The sequence below is a fragment of the Sebastes fasciatus genome, chromosome 18 (assembly GCF_043250625.1).
Source record: "Sebastes fasciatus isolate fSebFas1 chromosome 18, fSebFas1.pri, whole genome shotgun sequence".
Taxonomy (NCBI): Eukaryota; Metazoa; Chordata; class Actinopteri; order Perciformes; family Sebastidae; genus Sebastes; species Sebastes fasciatus.
Window position 1 is genome coordinate 2387837 of NC_133812.1, and position 27164 is coordinate 2415000.

The following is a 27164-nucleotide window of genomic DNA, read 5'->3' on the forward strand; positions in this document are numbered from 1 at the left end:
AGTACCCCTCCACTCATTCCTCCCTTTCCAAGGCTGCGGTAACGTGAGCCACCGAGTGCAAAACCGCGGTAATTCCGTTCGCCTTGCTCAGAGGCCATCCATACCATAATAACACTACTTTAGGAGCAACGGAAGTCAGGCGGCAACTGGCGGTACCACGGTTTTGCACTCCGCGGATCACGTTACCGCAGTTTATCAAGCATGTCGGAGAACTACGGCGGCCTATCACATAACTGCCTCTACATCTCTTTAAAGTTGTCGTTTTGTTTGCATAGTGATTCATTCATTCATTCATTCATTCATACCTGAGACCAACAAGATACATGTGAGAAAATAATATGCAAATCTTTAGCATGTAACAGTTCTGATGCTATTTCACAAAATGAATTACTGTGAGTGCACCCTGATGACTTGAAACCATATTTTACGTAGATGCGATTTTGGATTATCATAGAGTCTTCTCACCTTCTCCTCTCTGTCCGCCACCTGTGTTGTAGCCCGTCTGCGTGACGCGGGGTCGCCCCCCGGAGACCTGAGTGTCACCGCTTCCCTTCGGCCCATCGTGGCAATCTTCCCCAGAGTAACCATGGCAACACTTCCACTCCATTTCTGTCACCATCTTGTAAGCTACCTTATACCTTGGCCTCCTGTATGTCCGGTAGCTGAGGATGAAATGGAAATTTCAGATATAAAATCCCATCTGGACTTTTATTTGTTCGGATTTGACAAGACTTGAGATTTAACACTAATGACGTAGACACACACGACTTGATTTTTAGCTGCACTCGCGACACGGCTCAATCGATGGCAGTGTTGGTCCAATGGCTAGACTGTCCACCACTTTTGTCCAGATTGAAATATCTCTATCTCAGTATTGGATGGACTACCATGACACTTTGTACCGATGATCCCAACCATAGACTGTATAAAACGACGCGTCTCCACATCCTCCCACTGTACAAAAAGTGAAGCCAAAGTATCTTGAGATTTTGAAATAATTTGGAGCCAGAGTCTGCACAGTAGTGATCGAATGGTGGAGCCGCGGTATCAAGGTCACCCGCCTGAACCAATCCCGCAGCTTGTCAGCGAGAGAAACTCACAGCTGCCAATCATGGCGTCTCACCCCCTTTTTATAGCATCAAATAACTAATTAAAACCAAACTTATCAGAAAAATGAACACTATAACATACATCAGCGTGATAAGAACTAAAATGACAGAAACCATCTTTGGGAAAATCTTCCCATCTGCTAACATGGAGGAGACGGGCTTTATGACCCATACTGCAACCAGCCACCAGGGGGCGATTCTGATGTTTTGGCTTCACTTGGATTTTTGTAACGTCGTCCATCTTTATATACAGTCTATGGTCCCAACGGGGTGAATCCTACTGAATGTAGTGATCCTCTGACTTTTCATCAAGTCAGAAATGTAATATATTTTGGTTTATGACCAAATTCCTGCAAAACATACCTGACATTCCCATCTGTACTTTGTGTTTAGTGCTAGTAAGCAAATGTTAGCATGCTAGCACACTAAACTAAGATAGTGAATATGGTGAGACATTATACCAACTAACCATCAGTGTGTTAGCATTGTTAATTGGAGTATATTAGCATGCTGTTATATATAGTATATGTTATATATATAGTATATCCAAGATGGCGCTAACTACGGCTGCCTCGGCGATTTGGTGCGCTCTGTTTTTCTTGTTTTTTTGTGTTTCTTTAGTTTTTGGTGGAAGTTCACGGATTGTCTTCTCTAGAGAAGACATCCTTAACCTCAGGGAATCTACCCCAGCAGATCTTTTCCCCAACTTTCTGGCACCTTCAGCAGTTTTAATGCACGTTTTGCTGGGAGCTGTGGCCCTCGGCCGAGCGGCGAAGCGCCGGAGAGGAAAGCGCTCCGGAGCGCTGAATCGCTTCAGACAGAGAGGACTAAAAACTCCGCTGCCTGCGATATTCCTCTCAAACGTGCGCTCACTGTGCAACAAAGTGGACGAGTTGCTGCTGATGGTCAGTACCAACAGAGACTTTTCCCTCTCTTCTGTCTTGTGTTTTACTGAGTCGTGGTTGTGTGGAACTATACCGGACTCTGCGCTGCAGCTTCCCGGCTTCCAGCTGTTACGAGCCGACCGCGACCCGGAGTTATCACACAAGTCAAAGGGAGGGGGAATATGTTTCTATATTAACGACGGCTGGTGCAAGGACGTGACAGTGCTTCTGCGGACATGTTCTCCGGATCTGGAATCCTTTATTATCAACTCTAAACCATTTTATTCCCCCCGTGAATTCTCCTCCTTCATTCTGGTCGGTGTTTACATCCCGCCTCAGGCTCACGTGGAGCTCGCGCAGCGGCTGCTTGCCGACCAGATACGGGAGGTGGAGAGAAAAAACCCGGACTCTCTTGTTATCGTTCTTGGGGACTTTAACAAGGGGAACTTATCACAGGAGCTCCCAAAATACAAACAGTTTATTAAATGTCCGACCAGAGAGGAGAACACGCTGGACAAGTGCTACTGTAACATCAGTAAGGCATATCACGCCGTTCCCCGCGCTGCGCTGGGAAACTCCGACCACGTCTTGGTCCATCTCATCCCCTCTTACAGGCAGAGGGTCAAACTGGCTAGACCGGTTGTGAGGACGACCAAGAAGTGGAGCAGCGAGGCGGTGGAGGATCTGCGTGAGTGCCTGGACTGCACGGACTGGGAGATGTTTAGGACCGCCACTGACAGTCTGGACGAGTATGCAGAGGCTGTGACGTCGTATATCAGCTTCTGTGAGGACAGCTGTATACCGACGCGCACCAGGGTTCACTACAACAACGAGAAGCCCTGGTTCACAGCCAAACTCAAACGGCTTCGTTTGGTTAAGGAAGAGGCATTTAGGAGTGGTGACAGGGAGGGCTTTAAAGAGGCTAAATACGCGTTTGGCAAGGCGGTGAGGGAGGCCAAACGGCAGTATTCAGAGAAACTACAAGAACAGTTCTCAGCCAGTGATTCTGCCTCAGTCTGGAAAGGGCTGAGACAGATCACAAACTATAAGCCCAAACCGTCCCACTCCACGAATGACCTCCGACTGGCAAATGAGCTGAATGAGTTTTACTGCAGATTTGACAGACGTAGTGACGGTCCTGGCTGCATCTCCTCTCCCCCCAGCCATCAGCCATCAGCAGTTAACACAAGCACCCCCCAGCTTTCTCCACAAGCACCCAGCCTGTGCACACCCCTCCCCCCCTTCACACCTCTGTCCATCCAAGAGGAGGAAGTCAACAGGCTCTTCAAAGGACAAAACCCCCGCAAAGCAGCCGGCCCAGACTCTGTCTCACCTGCAACCCTGAAACACTGTGCAGACCAGTTGTCTCCAGTGTTTACAGGGATTTTCAACACCTCCCTGGAAAACTGCAGGGTGCCGTCCTGCTTCAAAGCCTCCACCATCATCCCGGTCCCCAAGAAGCCAAGGATCACAGGTCTTCAGGACTACAGACCCGTCGCTCTGACCTCTGTGATAATGAAGACCTTTGAACGACTTGTGCTCCAACACCTAAAGACAATAACCAACCCCCTGCTGGACCCACTGCAGTTCGCCTACAGACCTAACAGATCTGTAGACGACGCAGTAAATTTAGCCCTTCATTACATTCTCCAGCACCTGGACTCCCCTGGCTCCTATGCCAGGATCCTGTTTGTGGACTTCAGTTCCGCATTCAACACCATCAGCCCAGCTCTGCTACAGGACAAGCTTTCCCTGCTGAGCGTGCCTGACTCCACCTGCAGGTGGATCACAGACTTTCTAACTGACAGGAGTCAGCACGTAAGGCTGGGGAAGCAAGTCTCCGACACCCAGACCATCAGCACCGGTGCCCCCCAAGGCTGCGTTCTCTCCCCACTGCTCTTCTCCCTGTACACCAACGGCTGCACCTCCAGACACCAATCTGTCAAGCTCCTTAAGTTTGCGGACGACACCACCCTCATCGGCCTCATCTCCGAGGGTGACGAGTCTGCCTACAGATGGGAGGTTGACCATCTGGCATCCTGGTGCAGCCAGAACCACATGGAGCTGAACGCCCTGAAGACAGTGGAGATGGCAGTGGACTTCAGGAGGAACTCAGCCCCGCTCCCCCCTCTCATCCTGCGTGGCTCCCCAGTCAACACGGCGGAGTCGTTCCGTTTCCTGGGCACGACCATCGCCCAGGACCTCAAGTGGGAGCTAAACATCAGCTCCCTCATCAGTAAGGCCCAGCAGAGGATGTACTTCCTGAGGCAGTTGAAGAAATTCAACCTGCCACAGACCATGATGGTGCACTTTTACTCGGCCATCATCGAGTCCATCCTCACCTCCTCCATCACCGTCTGGTTCGCCGCTGCCACCGCCAGGGACAAGGCCAGGCTGCAGCGGGTCATCCGTGCTGCAGAGAAGGCGATCGGCTGCAACCTTCCCTCCCTCCAGGAGCTGTACACCTCCAGGACCTTAAGGAGGGTAGGGAAGATTGTGGCCGACCCCTCCCATCCTGGACACCATCTTTTTCAGACTCTGCCATCTGGCAGGAGGTTAAGGTCCATCAGGACCAAAACCTCACGCCATAAATACAGTTTCTTCCCCATGGCAGTGGGGCTCTCCAACAGCCCATCCGCCCCCCTGTGACTGTCTCTCCCTCACACACACACTACTGCCCCCCCTGCCGACACTGACTCTCCCCCCTCTCTCAATATTTGCACTATCTTTATATCATGTTTATAGCTTATTTGTAATTTGTAAATTGTACATTTTTATTATTTTATTCTAACGTTTTTATCTATTCTTTTATCTATTCTTTTGTTTTTATCCATTCTTTTGTTATTATATTGTACTGTTTGTCTCGCACCAAAAATGCCAAAGAAAATTCCTAGTGTATACCTCTTACACCTGGCAATAAACACCATTCTGATTCTGATTCTGATTCTGATTCTGATTCTGCTGATGTTAGCATTTAGCTCAAAGCACCACTGTGCCTGAGTGCAGCCTCACAGAGCTGCTAGCATGGCTGTAGACTCTTCGTCTTGTTGATTTGTGTCTTCGGATTAATTTGGGACTGAGCTCAGTCAACTTATGTCAGACTGTGACATTGAGACTTCAAATTTGTAGTGTGATCTTGAAGTCAAGGTCCCATAGCGGTCCCTGAACCCTGGATTGAATACCACGGCTGTACACTGTTGATATTAATGTGCACTGAGTCACTGGCTTTATGGGAAATAGCTTCCAAATCATCTACTGATGATGGATGGGATCAAGAGTGCTTTGTAAACTTTAAAATGTTATTTCTGTCCCATTTTTCCAAAACTGCATTTAGCCAGTACTAAATCTTAAACCTCTTGGTCAAAGAGGATTCATCAGAAAAAAAATCTGAATGTTTTATTTGGATAGCGCTTCTGTACTTTGATCATTAATGTGTCATTTAGCTCTGCGACTGAAGAGAATAGGCCTGAAGTCTCACCGAAGATTTATAGCAACATCGCAGGCGCATTAACAAGCCCCCGACTCTGAACGTTTAGCAGGTTGCTCTCCTCACTGCCAACCCACAAACATCACTATAGGTACCGCAGAGCCTTTTCTGCGCCATAGTAAAGATTTCATCTTCCAGCTCCCCGCTCGGAGAGCGTGAGAACGAGGGATCTGACGTGCTCTCAGAGGAAAAACAAAAACAGGGTCTGGAGAGGAGGAGTTGGAGAAAGAGTAAGAGAAAGACGGAGTAAGAAGAAGAGATTGTTTTTGCAGAGTAGGAGGCTAGACTGCGGTGCTGGAACTCCTGTCGGCTTCATTCTTAGCATAGCCCAGGTTTAGGCCGAGGCCCCTGGCAGGCGTGGGGGGGATCAGGCAGCCAGGGTCAGACAACATGGTGAAAACTTCAAAAGAGGAAAAACATCAGGAGCGCTTGATTAATGTTTTCTTGTGAGAACGATGTCCACATTTGGAAAAATAATTCAATCATAAAGTAAATGTGCTCCAATATTTGTAATAGTGGATATCCCTAAGTCGACATACTGGAGCTCCACCACAGTGATACGTAGGGCTGGGACGATTCACTTAACTCCCGATTCCATACTATCACGATACCTGGGTGCCGATTCAATATTTATTGAGATTTTCAAGTATTGCGATTTGATATTACGATTTATTGCTTAACCTTTTTTACACTATACCATGGGAAAAAGTTGAATCATACATTTCTAGGGACCTTCACTTTTGATAACATCTAAATTAATACGGTAAAAATGTTTGATTTTCAGCATGTATGTAGTCAGAGATGTCCTGAAGTCAAATATATCAGTCTTTGTCAGGCATTAGTCATAAAAAAATTACCAGCAACCCAAAAATCAAAGAGTAAAGACATTTCCCTCACAAATTAATGGTATTTTCTTTTTAATTAATAAGGGACATGACATGTTTTATACTTCTGGTGAATATAATCCAATCAATCTTATTTCCATATATGTATTTTGTATAAACAGTTCCCTTTGTTAACACCTTATTCTGAAAACCGGACGTAGTCACACATGTCTCCTTCCTCTAACTTCTCCAAGTCCGTCTCTAGCTCTTCCGTCAGCTCCGTTCTCTTTATCCATCCATGTTCAGCTCCATCGGGGCCGTTTGAATGCGTTTAACATAAATGTCAGTATATGGGTGCTCTACAGTCGTAGCGTCGGCCCATTTGACCACAGAGATGAGAGCAACGGCCGGCTCGACCGCAGCGTTACCGCAATACGATAACGTTTCCCGTCAGTGACAGAGTTAGCATGCAGCTTTAGCCGTGATGTCTAGCTCTGCTTTTCCTGTCAATGTGTGAAACCCAAAGTGTTTCCATCCTTTACTGGATGTGTAGTGTTTACCACGCTGGATTTAACATGTGAGGGTGCAGGTCGTATCCACGCAGACCCTCCGACGTTTTCTACTTTCTCGTTTCGGCTCGCTGCGGTTTGATTTGGTTGACGGATACGGAACGGATTTCACGTCACGTTACTCAGACTACAACAATAAAAGCGGTAACTTCCTGTTACCTCCACATAGACTCAAATGAAGCAAATATGGCATATCTAGCATTAAAGAATCTATTCCAAAATCGTAAAAAAAAATGAGGGATTTTTTTCCCCACCCTTAGTAATATGCGTGTGATTGAGATATTCTGGCTACAAGTCCAGCCACAACCAGACACCTTCCTGACCAGACTCTCCTGAAAAAATAAAAAGTGACTTCAGTAAACCACAGACAGGAAAGAGGGGGAGAGGATGGATGGATAGAGGACACAGAGTTCTGTGGATCGGGAAGTTGGAGGAGCAAGAATGAATACAGATTAGATTACAGCAACAGAGAGGAAGAATCAGAGGAGATATAAAATGCAAAAAAAGAAGATTCAAAGGCGATATAGATACTCACGCAACTCGAGGACATTGGCCCCAAGTACAGCGCTGGTAGTCCGGCTTGATGTACGTCTCCACCCCGTCCTCCATCACACAGCTGACAGTGCGTGTCACCACATAAGCACACCAGTTCCTATGAAAACACAAGCAGACAAAAGGGAAATGACAAATGAATAAGTATGTGATGACTGGCAGTTTACTGTAAGTTTGGAGTCAGGCGTTGACACAAACATAGCAGCCCCTCTCACACACACATTATACACTCGGATGCCGCTCTTTGTTCCCAGGCAAAAAAGGGGAAAGATTTGCAAAAAAAATAATAATCAAAATCACTTGTTTCACTCTACTGTGAGTTTCCAGATCAATATCTCAAACCCCGGACTGATTATTATTATTCTGTTCAACATTCAAGAGAAATTGTCCGCTGGTGCAAATGTCAGATCAGTTCAGGATAACGGCACGATTTCAACAATGGCTACCATTGTATGCCTCCCCAACTCCACGCCAACCAACCCACACAAAGACACACACACACACACACACACACACACACACACACACACACACACACACACACGCACTGCATATCCATGTGAAAACTATATCCATTGGTTATATTCATACTACGCAGCTGGAAAACCAAACATGGAGCTAAAAGTGGCTCCTTAGAGCTACTTACAACATTACAATGAATCATTTGTATTAAAGGTGATATGTATATGTGTGTATATGTATATATATATATATATATATATACGTGAGCCGAGCCCCGCCCTGGGGGCACGACGCGGTTGGGGCGCACTAAGGACAGTCCGCCCCGTTCGACAGTCACACCGGGAGCAGGGGGCCCCGTTCCTCCCCGGCGGGGAGAGAGGGCGCAGCGAGCACTTTGTCCACAGTGCGGCGAGGTCCGGGTGGGGAGCTCTGTAAAGCTGTGGCCACGAGCCACCTTCGCCCCGAGCCTTTCCAAGCCGACCTAGAGCCGGTCGCGGCGCACCTCGTATGCTGTGTGTCGCTCACACCCTCCAGCTGGCTGTTAACGAGGGTCTTTTGGCACAGAGAAGTACTCGTATCGGTACTCGGTATCGGCGAGTACCCAAATGTAAGTACTTGTACTCTGTCTGACAAAAAGTGGTATCGGTGCATCCCTAACCTATGGTTGTAATTACACTTGAGGTTACACCTCCTTTCATGCAGGAGGTTTAACTCTTAAGGCCTTTACACACCGGGGGCGTGACGAATAGACGACACGAAAATGTGGAATACTCGCCTGTGAATATTTTGCATCAAAACTATTCATACGATGCAAATTTGCAACAGTTGCAACACTTTTTCAATAAAAAGGTTCGGATAGATTTAGGGCTGAACCAAATGCTTCGAAGCTTCGTGGCTTCGACCGTTGCCATGGTAATCGACCTCCAAATCAGTATTCAAATGCTTCGTTTTTGTGAATTTTTTATATACACTGATCAACCATAACATTAAGACCTCCTGCCTAATATTCAGTAGGTCCCCCTTTTGCCACCAAAACATCCCTGACACAGGATCCATGAAATAAGGAATAATCCCACATTATTCATATTCAACATTACTTATTATTAGTTATTCTTTATTATGTGTAGAGGTGTGTGTGTGTACAGTAGTGCGGCAGCAGCACTGTCCCTTTGAATATTTCTCACCAAAGCCTCGAAGCCCAAAAAATAGTATTCAGGACAGCCTTAGATAGATTTGCTAAGTCTTTCTGAGGTAAATTGTTGTATAGCCTGAGCTGCTGTAAGCTATCTTATTGAGTTTCGTTTTATTTCCTTTTATTGTGAAAGGTAAGAACGGGAGGATCTGGTCTGCGCTGCCTTGGTCAAGGTTGAAAGGAGTAATAAAGTTTGCCGTCTTGGTTCGGACTACGGAGCCTCCGCATTGTTGTTGTTGTTGTTGTTGTTGTACACTATAGTGTCAGTTTCAATGTGTCCGTTCCGTGAATGATTGATGTCTTTATTCGCAGCTTTTCTCCTACCAGCAGCACATCTTTTCATCCTCTGTCTGAAACTCTCTGTTTGAGCTCCTGCCTCCCCCAGCAAGTCTGCTCTGATTGGTCAACTGGCCCGCTTGGTTGTGATTGGTCCCGGAACCAAACTCTTCGGACTCCGCTCCAGCTCCTAGCTTTGTTTGAGGGTGTGCCAAACTAGCCGTCGGGCAGGTTATTATGCAAACGAGTTACTTGGTGACATCACTACGTTACGGAAGAAAAGGCGGGACTTTCAAGCGTGGCATTTCAGGCGTTTCAGGAGCAGTGCTTCTGTGGGAGAGAGTAACTCCCTTTAGGGTGGACTTTGGGCTTTGTAACTTTGCAGACCTTTTACATGTACAAAAAAAACAATATAACACACTAAAGGAAAGGGAAAAAGCATAATAGGTCCTCTTTAAACCTGGATTGATTGATTTTGTGGTATAGCAAATGTGTTAGCTAACATTTATTTTACACGTCCAGCAGACACGGAGCAACATCAGCATTTATTTGGAGTCGTGTTTCCGAAATCTTGGCCGTTTGAAAGTGGAATTTCTACTCCCGTTTAAGTACTTTTCTGCTCTCCACCAACTCCTGAGGGAAATATCTAGTTCATGGGTGTTAAATGATCCACCATGTCCACCGGTTAGTCGCTAAAACTTTGTCTGTCCCTGAGCATACAATGGGTTTTAATAGAAAAACAGTTGCCTGCTGTGCCTAAAATAGCAGTAGGTTCGTCACTACGAGCAACTTCTAACATTACATTTGATCCATTGTTAATAAAAAAATATTTATTATCATGAATCCTTGACTCAAAAATAACTTCTGTTAAGTGAAGGCTGTCCAAATGATTCCACCTGACAAAAATGTCCTCACGCACGTCTTAAAACTCAAAGAGACACCCAGTCCCACATGCTCCCCCCGTCTACATGTGACTCAATTTGTCCTCATCACTCTGACCTCCCTTGACCCTCAGATATCTCTGCCGATAACAACCACAGATAGATTTAAGAAACAGACGTCCTTCAGTCGCTTTCTATCATCATTTTCATATTACCCAGAATCCCCCATCCACCGCTATTTCCCCGGTGGTTATTATGGCCAATTAGTGTCACTCCCAGATTCATCTGAGCAGGGCTATGAAGGGTTTACAGATAAAAGTTGGAGCGCACAAGGAGTTCCTTCATGCCGGAAAGTCAATCAGCAGCTTTCCTCAGTTTGTCTGTCTTCACATCTGTCAGTCTGTCTTTCTATGTCTCTTTCTGTCTGTCAGTCTCTCTCTGGCTCTACATGTCTCCCTCTGTGGAACTCTTTTTATATTTTTAGGCTCCTTGTCTGTGTGCATCTCTTTCTTCCCCATCTCACTCTTTTCCTCACTCTTGCTGTCTCTTTCAATTCACCCCTCTCCACTCAACGACACAACCTGCCAAAATCAAAAATGGATGAATAAATAAATAAATAAATAAATGACTCCATAAGTACGTAAATGTCATTAAATGCAGCAAAAATAATATTAAAAATAAATGTAACCAGTAATTAATTGATAAAATGTGACATTCTGTTTTAATTTTATATATATATTTATATATACAGTATATTTATTTTTATCAATTCTTAAAAAGTATTTATTTATTTTTGTATTTATTTTTGTTAATAAAATAAATAAATTCAATAATACATTTATTTTTTTATTTATTTAGTTAGTTAGTTTTGTACTTATTTTGTATTTATTTTATATTTATCTTTAAATGTATGTATTTATTTATGTATTGATGTATTTAGTTCCGCACAATTTTCGCTTTGCATTTCAACACTTATTTATTTCCCCAAACCTATTTATTATGTTTGTATTCTTTTCTTTATACATTTCTTTTTACATTTCTTTATGCATTTCTGCCTCAATAGGCAAGTGAAACACTCATAAAACTATATAAATATAATACTATGAAAAATAAATATATAATAAATAGACATTATGTGCAAAAATGAATAAATAAATAAAAAATAAATGCAAAAATAAATGAATAAATCAAAAATAAATGCAAAAAATAAATAAAAGGGAAAATTAAACGAAGGAGTAAATAAATAAGGGAATTAATACAAAGATAAATAAATAAAGAAGCAAACTAAAACACAAATATCAATTTATGTCACATTTTATCAATTAATGAATGGCTACATTTATTTTAATATTATTTTTGCTACATTTAATGACTACACTACATTCGCTACATTTTATCTTCATTTTGATTTATTTATCGAGTCATTTATTTATTTATTTTTGATTTTGGCAGGTTCCATCCTCCATACATCTCTCCTTATCTATCTCTGTTCATTATCTCCTTCTCCTTTCTCACCCTTTCAACTTGTTTTTTTTCTTCTCTCTTTCTCGCCCTCTGTGTGACTACACCTCTCCTCTGTTCCCCCGAGACCCTGATCCTCCCCTTCATTCCACAGCTTGTCTGACTGACAGAAAGAGTTTATCATGTTTCCATCCTCCCCTGCACCTCCTGACCGCCTGTTGCTGTAGCTACTGGACGTGGGAAAGTGAACAGGACTAATTACAGGAACTGACTCCACTGTCAAGGTTAATATAGGTTTAAAGGTATTTGCTTATGTCTCAGTGATTTCTGCCGCCACCCCAACACAATGAAGGTGAATTTGGTTTGGTGCAAACAGCAATAAATAATTAAACTTGTTCATGTCACTATCAATAAAAACTGTCAGATTATTAGCAAATTATCAGAGTAATGAGGACATTGTTGTGGAAATTATGGCTGTCCTCGACCAAAGAAATTCTTCGTCGACTCATAAGATTTTGTCGACTGTAAAACTGAGTTTCTCCACAAAGAATCACACAATAGCACCATTTTAAATCATCGTGTTTACCAGAGATGTGCTTTGTGACTTATTTCTAAAATGTGTTTCTTAGAAATATGTCAATCATTCAGCATGAAAACAGCATAAAAAAAACCCGACTAATTGACTAAAGGAATCTTCAATCTTCAGCCAATTAAGACCAAAACAACCTATTAGTCGACTAATCGACTAAGAAGGGGCAGCCCTAGTGGAAGTTCAAGAATCTCAGTGGGGCAAGTGAACAGGAATGGAAATATATTCCCTCTCAATACATTTAAAACACAGTTTGGGCTGAAATATTGATAATTTTTTGATCTTATCTGCAATTAAATTCCATCTTCCATCAAATCATTACTTGATAAGGACATAAGACATAGGAAACATAAGAAATTTAGAAGAAAAGAGGTACAGTCTCAGCGATGTATAGCCTGTTGTGTTCTGCTTCCTCTCACAGCAACTTCCAAACTAAACTTCAATGCACATTGAAGACAATTTATCACACATTATGCTGGCATGGTTGTGAAGCAGATGGTATGCTGATGCACTTGTTGTGGTACTGTCCTCTTGTTGAGCCGTTCTGGTCAGAGATTACTGAAAACCTGTCACGTCTTCTTCATGTAGATATCAGACCTTGTCCGGTTGTATATGAGGTGTGAAAATGGCCATTGAACAACCAGAAATTGCAGCATGGAGAACCGGTGGAATGACTTTATGAACTTGCTATCAATGGAACAGGCTGCTCTGGTTCTCCAAGATGATGGCAGGCTTGTTTGCTTTTGTTGTATCATTGCGGTCACCGTCATTGTTTGTATTAAAAAATTATAAATACAATTTTTTTTAAAAGAACCTCCAATCGCCAACCAACAAACTAGGGATGCACCGATACCACTTTTTTTCAGACCGAGTACAAGTACTTACATTTGGGTACTCGCCTTTGGGTTTGGGTACACTGTTTACCATTGGTAGAGCATTTTGGAACATTTTTCTTGGGCGCTACCCACATAATCAGCTGTGCTGCTCATCCCACAAATGCATGATCCTTACAAGTTGGACATCATTGCGAAGGTAAATAAACAGGCTTTCAAACGATGTAAAATACAATGACCATTAGCATTGTAACAACAGAGAAATAATGGACCAAACACAAGTTTCCGAACTTTGTTTTTCCAGTATATATTGTACAGCCCACTACTAGGCCTGCATACAATGTCTCAATGGGATTTAAAAGTCTCATATTGTGCTCATTATCATGTTCATACTTGTATTTTGTGTTTCTACTAAAACATATTTACATGCTGTAATGTTCAAAAAAAAATTTATTTTCCTCATGCTGTCTGCCTGAATATACCTGTATTTACCCTCTATCTGAAACGCTGTTTTAGTACATTTCAACGTAATTGCAACGTAATTGCGTTGCTCGGCAACATATTGGGTCCATGTTTACTTCCTGTCATACACACGTACACTGCAACAGGAAATAAACTGGGACACATTTAGGTTTTTATGTTTAAAACCGTGTAATGGTCTAAATATTGTATATTTGTGACATCACAAATGGACAGAAATCCTAACGGCTGGTTTCAAACGCATAATTTCTGAATACGGGCTGTAAGTGTTTCTCCGTATATTGAGCATTTTGATAGTTTAACAGTATTTATAGAGCACTTAAACCTGCTTTATAATGTAAAAGACATGAAAATCTCACTTTTTACAATATGGGACCTTTAAAAGCCTCTATCACAATCATATGATTTTGAGCAAGAATTGAAAGGTTCCCTGCATGTTTCTCAATGTAATTCATGCTTAATGCCTGATGATTGGTATACTATAGCTGTATAGCATTGTAGGCCAGTAATCTGTGCAATAATTGTCCCAGCTTTATAAAAGAAACCTATATGGAGTAGGAGTATGTATCCCAGACAAATAGCTTGTGCAGAAATCTTTCACTAGGTAAATGTTGCTTATTTTGTATATTCACAGTAGATCATGTTGCTTTGAGCTGATGTGAAATAAAATCTAATTACAGGGGGGGGCGGGGATTCAGCTCAACCTGGGGTCAACACCAAGTGGATCATAAGTGAATGTCATTTGGTTGAAATCAACCAGTGTCGATGCATCCAAACAGTTCTGTACCTCCCTCTCCAAAGACTTGCTGTTCTTCCCAGTGATCCACATGGCCTCCTCCAGCTATGCATTTAATATGTGTTACGTCTTGCTTCTGTGGTTTGTTACGTTGCATTTAATGTTTCTATCAGAGCTGGTGACTCAGAGCACAACTCTGCCATCTGAAACCAGCCGACGTCAGCGCTTCCAAAACACAGCCGCTCATGCATCTCCAGAGTCTTGCGGTCCATCGCAGTGATTCTTATTGCATTACGCCTTGTGCTGGTTTGCTGTGCTATCTGCGGTTTGTTGTACTGAACTGTGTATGTTGGACTCAAAGCTTCTGAGAAATCTAACATCTCCATCAGGAGTTGGAGCCCGATACAGGAGGGATAGACAACGTGTAAAATGAGACAGCGGTGATAAATCAAAACAGCTCCGTCTCTTCCCCCTGTAGCTCCGCTGTGTTGTTTTTGTCACCGTGATTCAGTGGGCCAGTTCTGCCGATCTATTATCCTGACTTGCTGACTCCCAGGGTCACAGACACAGCAGATAAAGCATAAAGTTGGCAGCGTTCACACCCCGTCTCCGCTGATGGAGAACAGGCACTGTGTTTTATATAAATAAACCTAACCATCTCTCCTTTTTCACTACTGAGCAGACACAGATGTGGACACGTGCACGCACATATACATACAGACGAAAACACTAGCCCGTTCACATGGTTGTTTCCATTTGTGTTTTTCTTAGTTTACTTACTTATTTTTTACTTTTAACCAGGAGGTCCGTGTTCGAGACTGTTGTGTAAGTAATGTTAGTGATGATTGTCACATATTTTTTATTGACGTTTGTGACGTCTTTGCTGTAGTTCTGTTAAGTGTTTTTCTTAGTTTACTTACTTATCTTTTACTTTTAACCAGGAGGCCCGTGTTCGAAACCTTTGTTGCCCGGTGTTTTGTTCTTAGTTTACTTACTTATTTTTTACTTTTAACCAGGAGACCAGTGTTCGAAACCGTTGCTGACCGGTATTTTGTTTTGTAAGTAATGTTAGTGACAATTGTCACGTTTTTTTTATTGACGTTTGTGACGTGTTTTCTGTAGTTGTGTTACGTTGTTTCAATACGTGTTTTACTTAGTTTACTTACTTATTTTAAGCCCAACCATAACGTTTTCCCTTACTCCAAGTGGTCTTCTTGCTTAACCTAACTGCAGATGTTTGCGTGCTGTAAAATAACGGCGTACAAATGACACTCAAAAAGGCTAAAATGCGTGAGACTGGGTTGAAAACACAGACACAACTCCCTGTGCAGCTTCACCCAACAGCCACACTCACTGTAGTCCACTTCCCCCGATGGCTCATTTTCCATCTTTCCATCATGGGCTTCTCACTCCAACACATGAGAGGAGCCTTTATATTTGTAGCAGGATGACTAAGTGTTAGCGTAGTACTGAAGGAGTGTGTGGGTGTGTGCGTGTGCTTAGGCGTATGCCCTTCACAAAAAAGAAAAAGAGTACAATGAATTTGTTCATGTGTGCCTGTATGCAAGGTTTCTGTTGCATGGGTGACACCTTCAAAACAACATTTCAGCTCCAAACCACTGACCTTTCCTCCTCTCTCTCTCGGTCTCTCTCTCTTTAACCAGCATGAAGTTAAGCATTCCAAACAGTAATCCTATAAAGGCCCATTAATCCAAATGGCCGCAGAGAAATCGCTCAGATGAAAGTCCACTAACTAGGCTTGGCATCTTTTCCATGAGTGTAAAATGCAATTACAAGCACACACACGTCATTGAACAGACAAACACACTACACATGCACTCACAAGAGACTGACACCGCCAGACAAGGACTCTCAAACAGGCAATAAGACATGCAGATACACATATAGACAAACATAAAAAGAACGTGAGGCTAATAGGGGTGGGAATCACCAGAGGCCCCACGATACGATATTATCACGATGCGATATTATCACGATGCGATATTATCACGATACTTAAGTCACCATACGATATTATCACGATACTATATTATCACGATACGATATTATCAAGATACAATATTATCCCGATACGTAAGTCACGATACAATATTATCACAATACGATATTATCACGATACGATATTATCACGATACTTAAGTTACGATACGATATTATCATAATACTTAAGTCACGATACGATTTTGTCACGATACGATATTATCACGATACTTAAGTTATGATACGATATTATCCCGATCCTTAAGTCACAATACAATATTATCACGATACTTAAATCACGATACGATATTATCCCGGTACTTAAGTCACAATACGATATTATCACGATACAATATTATCACGATACGGTATTATCACGATACTTAAGTCACAATATGATCTTATTGCGATAAGATATATTGCGATGTATTACCTTTTTTCAACTGCAAATTATGCAGTTTGTCAACATCTGTTTTATCTAATAAGATACAGTTTTCACTCTAAGTTTTCATTCACATATCTTGAGGTCAGAGGTCAATCCCTTTGAGAAGGGCCATGATAGTTTTTCCTCCGTAGAATTGAGTGTAATTTTGGAGAGTTATTTAGCGTTCTTCCCCACAAACTAACGGAACTGTGCCCACTACAAAAACAGAATAGCGTCCGGGCCCGCCGGCAGGCCGTCGGATTGTTAAGAGGTTAATAGATTATATAATAAAAGATTGATACTCGACATCCATGTATCGATACAATTGCTACGCAAAATACTGCGATTCTATGCTATATTGATTTTTTCCCACCACCCCTAGATGCTAACCTGCTTATTTTTCCACCTCATGTACTTTTATAAACTGATGCCAATTAAACATGAAAATAACAGTATACAACCTAACATGGTGTTTAATGGAGAACTGACTGTGTGTGTGTGTGTGTGTGTGTGTGTGTGTGTGTGTGTGTGTGTGCTTGATCCCCCTTCAGTGGCCTATTTAGCAGCTAATCTCCCCGTTTTCTTCACTATATCAGCACAACAGGAAAACACTGCACATAAACAGTCCAGTTCCTGCAGATATTATTCAATGTTTATAACTACAATATAGTATTTGTAGAATGTTTGTCAGACTGCGGGAGATAAAGACAGAAATGTGAAACTAGAGCACAATGCTTTCTTTGAAATGTCCAAGTTGTTTAAACCTCAATGACTCATGCTGTGCAACCAAATGTTAAAAGCTACAGAACTTTATTTCAAATTCTAGCAGAGATCCCAATGTTTCCAAAGATACCAGGCTGAGTTGTTGGGATAACGTTTAGCCCCATCTGGGAACATCTCGTTCCCGCTTCCCTTAGCAAAAACTTAAGGAAGCGGTTTTGTGCTGCTCTTTCTGAGGGAAACCAGACGTTGCAAACCAACCAACCAGTTAGTCCTCATCGTCCTTCTGTCTTGTAAAACCAAATATTGTTTTATCTGAAGTGTTATCTAACACTGTGTCTCGCTTTTACAAGTGGAAAGACTTCAAAAGATGAGGTCTAACTGGTTGGTTTGGCAAATCCACATCTGGTTAACTAAAGTGCAGCCATCAGTGGAACAGCGTTAAAACATCAGCAGTAATGTGCATGGCGTTGCCGTGTGCTTGTGCGTGTGCATATTCGTGGCAATGAGTGTGATACAAATAAAACTGTTAAAATATTCCCACTTGGTGCTATTTGAAAAGAAAAAAATCCTCAGTTTACCTTTAAAACTAGGGATGCACCGATACCACTTTTTTTCAGACCAAGTACAAGAACAAGTAATTACATTTGGGTACTCTCCGATACCGAGTACCGATACAAGTACCGATACGAGTACTTCTCTGTGCCAAAAGACCCTCGTTAACAGCCAGCTGGAGGGTGTGAGCGACACACGACAGGCTGGGGAGTCCCGCATACGAGGCGGTGCGCCACGACCGGCTTTAGGTGGGCTTGGAAAGGCTCGGGGGGAAGGTGTCTCACGGCCGCAGCTTTACAGCGCTCCCCGCCCGGACCTCGCCGCACCGTGGACAAAGAACTCGCTGCGCCCTCTCTCCCCGCCAGGGACTGCCCCCTGCTATCGGTGCGACTGTCGACCAACCACGTCGTGCCGCCAGATCGGGGCTTGGCCCACGTAAAAGGCATCAGAGGTCTGCGGCGTTGTCGGCAACCCACCCGACCCGTCTTGAAACACAGACCAAGGAGTCTAACGCAAGCGCGAGTCAGAGGATGCAAGCAAAACCCTGTGGCGCAATGAAAGTGAGGGCCAGCGCGCGCCGGCTGAGGTGGGATCCCGGCCCAGTGGGGTCGGGCGCACCACTGTTAAGTGGTATCGGTGCCATTGTATCGGAGTCGTTTTGCGAGTACGAGTACATGAGCACAGTATCGGACCCGATACCCCGATACTGGTATCGGTATATGAGACCTTTAAAATATTGACTGTAGCAGCTTTCAGGGGAAATAAATGCAATAACTGTGTTAACATGGACACGTACTATGAGATGTTCACTCAAGGAAACACTGAAAAGGGTGAGCTGAAACTGCCATAAGTGACAGAAAGTTGGCACACAAAGTAGGATTTATCATATCAGGAGCCGTGTGACTTCACACATTTGATAAAGCATACCCAGACAGGCAGACAGGCAGACAGGAAACAAGCCTAAACACTTACATGCATGTTAAATTAACACAAATACACTTTGTCCTTCTTCTACAAACACACACAACGTTTTCATTACTTCTCCGCCAGGCACTGAGCAGTGAAACTTCCATTGTGCACGTCTTATTTTGCATTTATTGAGCCATAACTCAGTGTGAGTGGAACTCTTGCACCTGTCTGAGCGTCACTTTATTTCCCAATAAATTTCACCTCCTTATAAAACGGGCAGACAGACACTTCCCAGCCAAGCAGGAAGCCACGGTCTGACATCTCAACCCACACATACATACCGGGTTCATTTTACTCTACTAACAGCATCTCTGCATGAGTCCCGCAGAGGAGAATTGTGGGTAGAACTGGGATAATCGTTGACAAAAGTTACATGTGGGAGGAAGAGGGAATGAAAGAAAGGAAAAAAGGGGACCCGAGGTCTACTACTTAAACAAAGAAATCACTCGGCGGCGCCTATTGTTGACGGATCTTTCATTTAGCTTCAAGGGGAAGGCTTCGACAGCGGCCTGAATGAGTGGATGGAAAGAGGGGCGTGTCTCTGTGTTTGAACTGTGGCCCAAAGGTCAAGCACTCCTCCGACGTCCTTGTAAAGGTATACCCCTGTACACACAGCGCAAAGCACACAGACTGTCACACACGACAACATAACACACTCGAGTGCACTACACTCACGCTTGAGCGATCGCACGCCGACAGACCGACACAAAGGCAGACGCACACATTCCTCCGGTCTCTCTGCGCCGTCTTAAAATGAAGTTTTACTCGAGCACACACACACACACACACACACACACCGTTTATTCCCCTTTGGACTCATTCCAGCATCAAGGGACAGCGTGACTGTGTAAACTTCACTATGATTGTTTAGCCTGGCGGTCACGAAGATATACAGAGAATGTCCATGATACTGCCATTTGCTTTAGCATTATTGCTCAGATACGTCAGCGTTCGGAGGGCTGCAGGGTTTTTTGTGGCTCACTTGAATTTTAACCATTTATGGAGGCATTTGAGACATAAGTCTCCGCAAAGCCTTGAAATTGCCCTTTCCAAAAATAGCACAGACTATTTCATGCAGGTAAAACATTATTATCTGCTCTAATGCTGGGTACACATTACACGAGAATCAAGACGATTTTGGGCCCGATTCCCCCCCTCCTGACAATCATCAGCAAAGCCCTGATGGTTTGATGGTTCTAAAGATGATCTATCCAGGTATTCCTGTGGTCTGAGGTATGTTAAGAGTGTTTTTTTGCATCCGCGAATCGGCTCGGAAGTCCATCCTGGCCGCGCCGACTCCGATATCCTGTTGTGTGTGGGGAACCCCGATGACAGACGATGACGCAGTCACGTAGGAAAGAACGATAGCCAATAGAGAACCAAGCTGACTGAAGAAGGAAGGACAACCACCGCCGTCACGGCAGCCGCGGCTAATGAATGAGCTAATGCAAAACGTGAAGCATAAAGTAGTACTGTATTAAACCTGCAGTAGTCAGTATATTTTTGGCATCATTGAGCAAAAATTCCATAATAACCTTCAGCATATTGTAATTCAAGTGTTCTGAGAGAAACTAGACTTCTGCTCCTCCTCATGACTCTGTTTTCAGGCTTAAGAAAATCTAGCCCGTGACGGGAGACTTTGACCAATCACAGGTCATTTCATTGAGAGAGCGTTCCTATTGGCTGTGCTCCGGTCATGTGACCAGAACTTGGCGTTCCTTCACCAGATTTCACAATGACTGCGTTGTCACAAACTTTCTAATTTTACAGCTAAACAGTATACTACGAGATGATTCTGAGAACATCTGAGGAGAGAAATAGACAATAACGTAACATAATATTGATTCATATTTGATCAGTGCTGCCTAGTTTGACCATTTGGTCGGAGTTCGGGAGTGATTGACAGCCGGCTCTCATAGACAGCAGCTGGACAGCAGACCTCAGATCAGCTCTTACTGCTTGTTTTCCTCTGGTCTGTGAAATCTTGCAGATGCCGTTAGGAGCACCGGAGGGCACAGAGGCACATGATTTTTTTCAGGTTACCTGTTTCATGTACTACTGTCACGATATAGCGACCGTTTTATAAAAATAACTTTTTTTAATCATATTTGCTCCAATCTGCCTACTGCAGCTTTAAGATGAACCTCAGAAATGGAGGACCAACTAGTTGATTTGTGACAACAACACAAGTGTTTATTTAACTATTTTTGACGGGTGCAGCGTGGTTCACAGCAACAACAGACAGTGATCTATTGACTGTATATTAACATCATATCAGCTACATTACTCCAGTTTCGCAGCCGCCCCCCCCAGCACCGCAAGAAACTCCGGGGCCCCCCTGAGAACTTTTCACTTGGGGCCCTGAAACAGTTAATATCTCTAATCCCTATAAACCCTGTCCAGCTCTGGGCCCCCTGCATCACCACAACACCCATCACCTCCCATTCAAGGAGGGCTCCCCTAATCACAAATAACTTCCTCTGGAAATTAGAATTGACACCATTCTGCAAGAGATGATATTTTCACATTATGGTCTCAGAAGAGACATTCATAAAATAAATGATCCCCAATATTGAGAGGATTTTGTGCCATTCTGCTTCCTATGGGAGGGTTTTTGTCTTAAAGGTCCCATATCGTGCTCATTTTCAGGTTCTTGTATTTTGTCTATCTGTAGAAAAAAGTAAAGACTTATTTTTAAATCAACACTTCCTGCTTTCATTTCAAAATAAAAGCCCTAAAGCGTTTTTTCTATGGACAGAATTCCATCATTTGTTAACACAAGACTTTTATTCTGAAATATGAGCAGTCAGTGCTGTGGAACATGCAGTGACTTGGAGAGTTCCATGAATGAATATAGTACTGAGTATTAATTGTGGATTATTACTATTATTTACATTTACCACACGTTTCTTAACCTATCTCTGTCTAAACTAAATATAAATGATATTTATAATGAAATGAAATGGCCATTAAAAGGCAAACTCTATGTAGAAAGAAAGGGCTGACGGCAGCAACTGCAGCAGCAGAAACACAGCTGAAACGCAGCTGGTGTGAAAGCCCGATGCGTGAATCAGCTTTAAGTCGCGTTTGATCGCCAGAGATTTTGCAAAATTTTAATTTTTTTTTAGTCTTGTTGTTCATGAATGAATCTGTTAGTGTGTGGTCTGCTGTTTTGGCCAAATTGTTGCTCATCACACACTATAGGAACTAAACTGTTAAATTGAACATAACATGTCGTTATGTGTGGAGTCTCGCACATTTTCAAGATTTGAAAAAATCTTTTAGTGTGGGCCAGGCTTTAGGTACAAAACAGTAAGTTTTATAGTTTTAACAGTGAGGTTTAGAAGTTGTCCTTGTGTGGTGGGATGGGGTGAATACCAGGAAGGGGATACAAATCTCTATAGTATTCAGTAAGTTTATCCAAACAATGTAAATAAAGGGAGCGTTCTCAGATTAAATGCATGCCAGGAACTATGGTAATTAAGTTACAATGGCTGAGACTGGAAAGGATCCCCTTTCCCACATTCACATTACCATTTCTAATGAGATTTGTTTACTGCTCTAATTAGCAGAAAGCAGAAAATCACACAGATGCCAGTGGATTTGGATCCTTTCCGAGGTTCGGTCAAGAAGAGGACAATCCCGTTATGGTCTAATTGCCTGGTATGCTATTGCAATTGTAGTGACCGGGCCTTTTTCACCATATTACAGTGGATTGTGGGAAATATTTCCACAATTGCATATTAAGATTCATACGCAAAGAAACTTCTGCTGCACTGGAGCCACTGGGGTCGATTAGCCTGCTTAATAGTCATTGTTATTCTCTCTGTGTGCCCAGATTGCCCTACCCTACTGCATTCTCAGGGGGATTCTTTAGATACTCTATCACCATTACGGTACATGAATTGCTGATGTTTAATTTGTCATACTCTATGCAGAGAGAGAAATATCGATAGCAAAAGTCAGTGAAAAGAGTAGAGAAGAAGATTGAGTGTGTAGTGATCCACTGCGGTGTCTGTCGGAGGAGAAACTGCTGTCTCTGCCTCTTTTTTGATTGATTTCTGCTTGTGATTCTCAAATATTGGACTGAAACTTGATGTTTACGATTGATGAATAAGGAAAATACATTAGTAAACAACAACACAAGGAAATGCAGTTTCTTGCAGTTTTTTCTTTTCGGCTACCGCTACACAACTTTTGCACCGATCATTTTGATATTCTCCTCGTGTGCAGTGGTTTGTATCTAGAACACTAACATGTATGAATGTCCTGATAGGTGATTATTGGCCATTACTGGGCTAATGGCCCCAGAATATAAAGTTTTTCTCATCAGGTCTCCTGTTTTTTCTGTTACAATCCACAAAGCAGAATGCCATAAAAACAGGCTATTTTAAACAACAGTAATGTGTGTGTGTGTTTGTCTATCTATACCCTGTATGGAGCACCTTGATGCTAATGGAAAGAAAAAAAGCATAGGGGGGAAATAAGCATGATTAATGAGCGAGAAAGATGGTGATGAAGCATGCTCTGTGCTACTCCTGATGTAATGTCTTGTCCTTCAAACTGTATACAGGAGCCTCAACAGATCAGCAGATCAGCAGTCCACCTGCATCCAGCCCCCAAACACCCCCCCACTCCTTCCCTCTTCCTCTGTCACTGTCTGGAGCGTGTTAGCTCTGACATTTTGGCAGGAGATGTGTCGGACGGCTCAGGGTCCTCCAGTGAGCTCCGCTATAAGACCCCCGCTGTATGTCTTCAGTTCAATTCAACAGCCTGTTATCACTTATGGAACTCTTCACACATCTGTCAAAACAGATCAATTGAGTTCAAACGGATGTCGTAGGGGCAAACCGCATTGCCACGGGCCAGCGCATTCTTCCCCCCCGACGCGTCACTTTAGTGTGTGTGTGGCTTGTGTACGTCACAGGCCAGCCATGCTGACTCCTTCATAGCCTGCTGCTTACAGCATTAAGAGGACCAGGGCCCTATCTGCTCTTCTACTGTCAGTCTGTCTTTTCTCCTGCCGTGTTGCTCCTCCCAGCCTTCTCTCACTCCTCCCAGCCTTCTCTCACTCTTTCATTCACGCTTATCACGCCTGCTCGGGTTCTCTCTCTTTACTCTCCACATCTTCTGTTTCTTTCATCTTCTTATCTTCTTGTTTTTCTATCTCACCAATCAGATGCTTTATCTTTTTCCCTCCCTTGTGTTTCTCGACTTTTTACCACTCGTTTCCACTTCGTCAATCTATCTTTCTTCATCTTTTGCCCTGTTTCTTACTCTTACTCTACGCTTCCCGCCTTTTCTCATTCAGCTTCATCATACACCAAAGAGGCCGACCATCCATGTCTCACCGCTCAGGCAGCAGCAGCAGCAGCAGCAGCAGCAGCAGCAGCAGCAGCAGCAGCAGCAGCAGCAGCTTAGCAGCAGCAGCAGCAGTGTGGAGAGGAACCCGATAGAAGCTCATATTGCAGCAGCTTCTAGCCCAGAAGCCTGGCCTGCCTTGCATACACACACACGCTAAGTACAAACACATGCAGGCATCCAGGCAGACACATACCACATGTGAACATACCAGGCAGACACATACCACATGTGAACTCCGTCATTCATTCACCCTTTTATTCATGCACGCACACACACACAGCCTAGTCACACAGCAGTTCGTGAAATACTCACAAAATTTAGTGTATTGATTTGTGTGCATGGACACGAATTTCATATTTTTTTTGTCAGCACGAAATCAATTTGTATGTAATCCACGTAATCGTGAACCAGGAAGTAGAGCGGCGAACGTCGCGTAGGGAGGACACAGGACTGGTGTTCGTGTCCCGTGTGAAACCACAAGTCAAAGTTGATGTATTTGTCACGTAACTTCTGTACTTAAGATGCATCACTTTCGGTGTTATTTTAACCCAAACCGTGATCTTTTCCTAAAGCTAACTAAGTAGCGTTTGTCACCTAACTTCCGTACTTAAGTTACAGCACTTCAAGTGTTATTTTAACCCAAACCGCGATCTTTTCTTAAAGCTAACTAAGTAGTGTTTGTCACCTAACTGACGTACTTAAGTTACGCCATGCACTTTTGGAGTTATTTCAACCCAAACCTCGATCTATTCCTAAACCTATCTAAGTAGTTTTTGTCACGTAACTTCCGTACTTAAGTTACAGCACTTCAAATGTTATTTTAACCCAAACCGCGATCTTTTCTTAAAGCTAACTAAGTAGTTTTTGTCACGTAACTTCTGTACTTAAGATACATCACTTCCAGTGTTATTTGAACCCAAACCGCGATCTTTTCCTAAACCTAACTAAGTAGTTTGTTGCCTAAACCTAACCGAGTCGATCTATTCCTCAACCTGAGTAGTTTTATTTTGAAAACTGGAGCGGAATTGACACGTGCATCACGTGTTGCTGGACATTCGTAGGAAAACACACGAAAAATACTTTGTAAAAAGTCGTGCTGAGCGTCACAAAAAAAGAAAGGGAGATTCGTGTCTATGTACTCAAATGAAATACATTATATTTCACAAACTGCTGTGAGACTGTGTTGCACACACACACACCTACATACAATCAATTAGCCCAAACTTACTCACTCATTCATTTACAAGTCACACAAACATCTGTCCACAGAGGTGAGGGGGTCGTCCACATATGGGGCCCTTGGGCAGAAGCTCAATTACATGCTAATGCCACACTGTGGGGCAGCAACAGCACAATAAAAACATACATGTGTTGGCCCACTGACTGCATTAACAGCTTTATGAGCGGGGACTCCCAGCAGCCATCACTGATTTACAAGTGACTATTAATCAGCTGTCTCTAAGATATAAACAGTTTCCTAACTGTCCAATAAAAGAGGGCAAGATGGCAGTTTGGGAATTTAAAAAGTCCAAGATTATACGCTATCAGTCTTCTGGATTCATGATGTCCAAAGTTCAGTATCCCCGCAAATCGTTGCTCCCTGTAGAGCCCATTCACCTCTACTTGACTGGAACATGCCGTTTGCCAAAATGATGAATTCCTGTCCCCCCCCAGCGCCGCAAGAAACTCCGGGGCCCCCCTGAGAACTTTTCACTTGGGGCCCTGGAACAGTAAATATCTCTAATCCCTATAAACCCTGTCCAGCTCTGGGCCCCCTGTATCACCACAACACCCATCACCTCCCATTGAGGCAGAGCTCCCCTAATCACAAATAACTTCCTCTGGAAATAAGAATTCACCTCATTCTGCAAGAGATGATATTTTCACATTATGGTCTCAGAAAGAGACATTCATGAAAGAAATGATCCCCAATATTCAGAGGATTTTGTCCCATTCTGCTTCGTATGGAAGGGTTTTTGTCTTAAAGGTCCCATATCGTGCTCATCTTCAGGTTCTTACTTGTATTTTGTGTTTCTACTAGAACATGTTTACATGCTGTAATGTTAAAAAAAAACTTTATTTTCTGCATACTGTCTGTCTGAATATACCTGTATTTAGCCTCTGTCTGAAACGCTCTGTTTTAGCGCATTTCAACGGAAATGTGTTGCTAGGCAACAGTTTGGGTCCATGTTTACTTCCTGTCAGCTGATGTTATTTACATACACTGCAACAGGAAATAAACTGGGACACATTTAGAATGTTTACGTTTAAAACCGTGTAATGGTCTAAATATTGTATATTTGTGACATCACAAATGGACAGAAATCCTAACGGCTTGTTTCAAACGTACTATTTCTAAATACGGGCTGTGTGTATTTCTCAGTATATTGAGTGTTTTGATACTTTCACAGTATTTATATATCACTTAAACCTACTTTATAATATAAAAGACATGAAATTCTCACTTTTTACAATATGGGACCTTTAAATTATCTGAATATTATTTAATTTATTATCTTTATTTGAGTGAGATTTGTTGTGGTGTAGTGTAATTTATAGTGAATCACACATTATTAAAGATTATTTTCATTAACAATTGATCTGTCGATTATTTTTGTAGATCAAACCTGCAGTAGGCAGAATATTTTTGGCATCATTGGGCAAAAATTCCATAATAATCTTTCAGCATATTGTAATTCAAGTGTTCTGAGAGAAAACTAGACTTCTGCTCCTCCTCATGGCTCTGTTTTCAGGCTTTAGAAAATGTAGCTTGTGACGGGAGACTTTGACCAATCA

The 27164-nt window shown here is 42.9% G+C and overlaps 1 protein-coding gene across 2 annotated transcripts in view; it reads right to left on the reverse strand.

Moving 5' to 3' along the window:
- Positions 1-27164, reverse strand: part of emilin1a (elastin microfibril interfacer 1a) — a 46534-nt gene that overhangs the window by 17873 nt on the left and 1497 nt on the right. For both annotated transcript variants that reach the window (XM_074615823.1, XM_074615822.1), the window contains exons 2-3: positions 7409-7525; positions 466-662 (exon numbers count right to left, since the gene is read on the reverse strand). In XM_074615823.1, coding sequence (XP_074471924.1) covers positions 466-662; positions 7409-7525 — 314 coding nt within the window. The remainder of the gene's footprint in view (positions 1-465; positions 663-7408; positions 7526-27164) is intronic.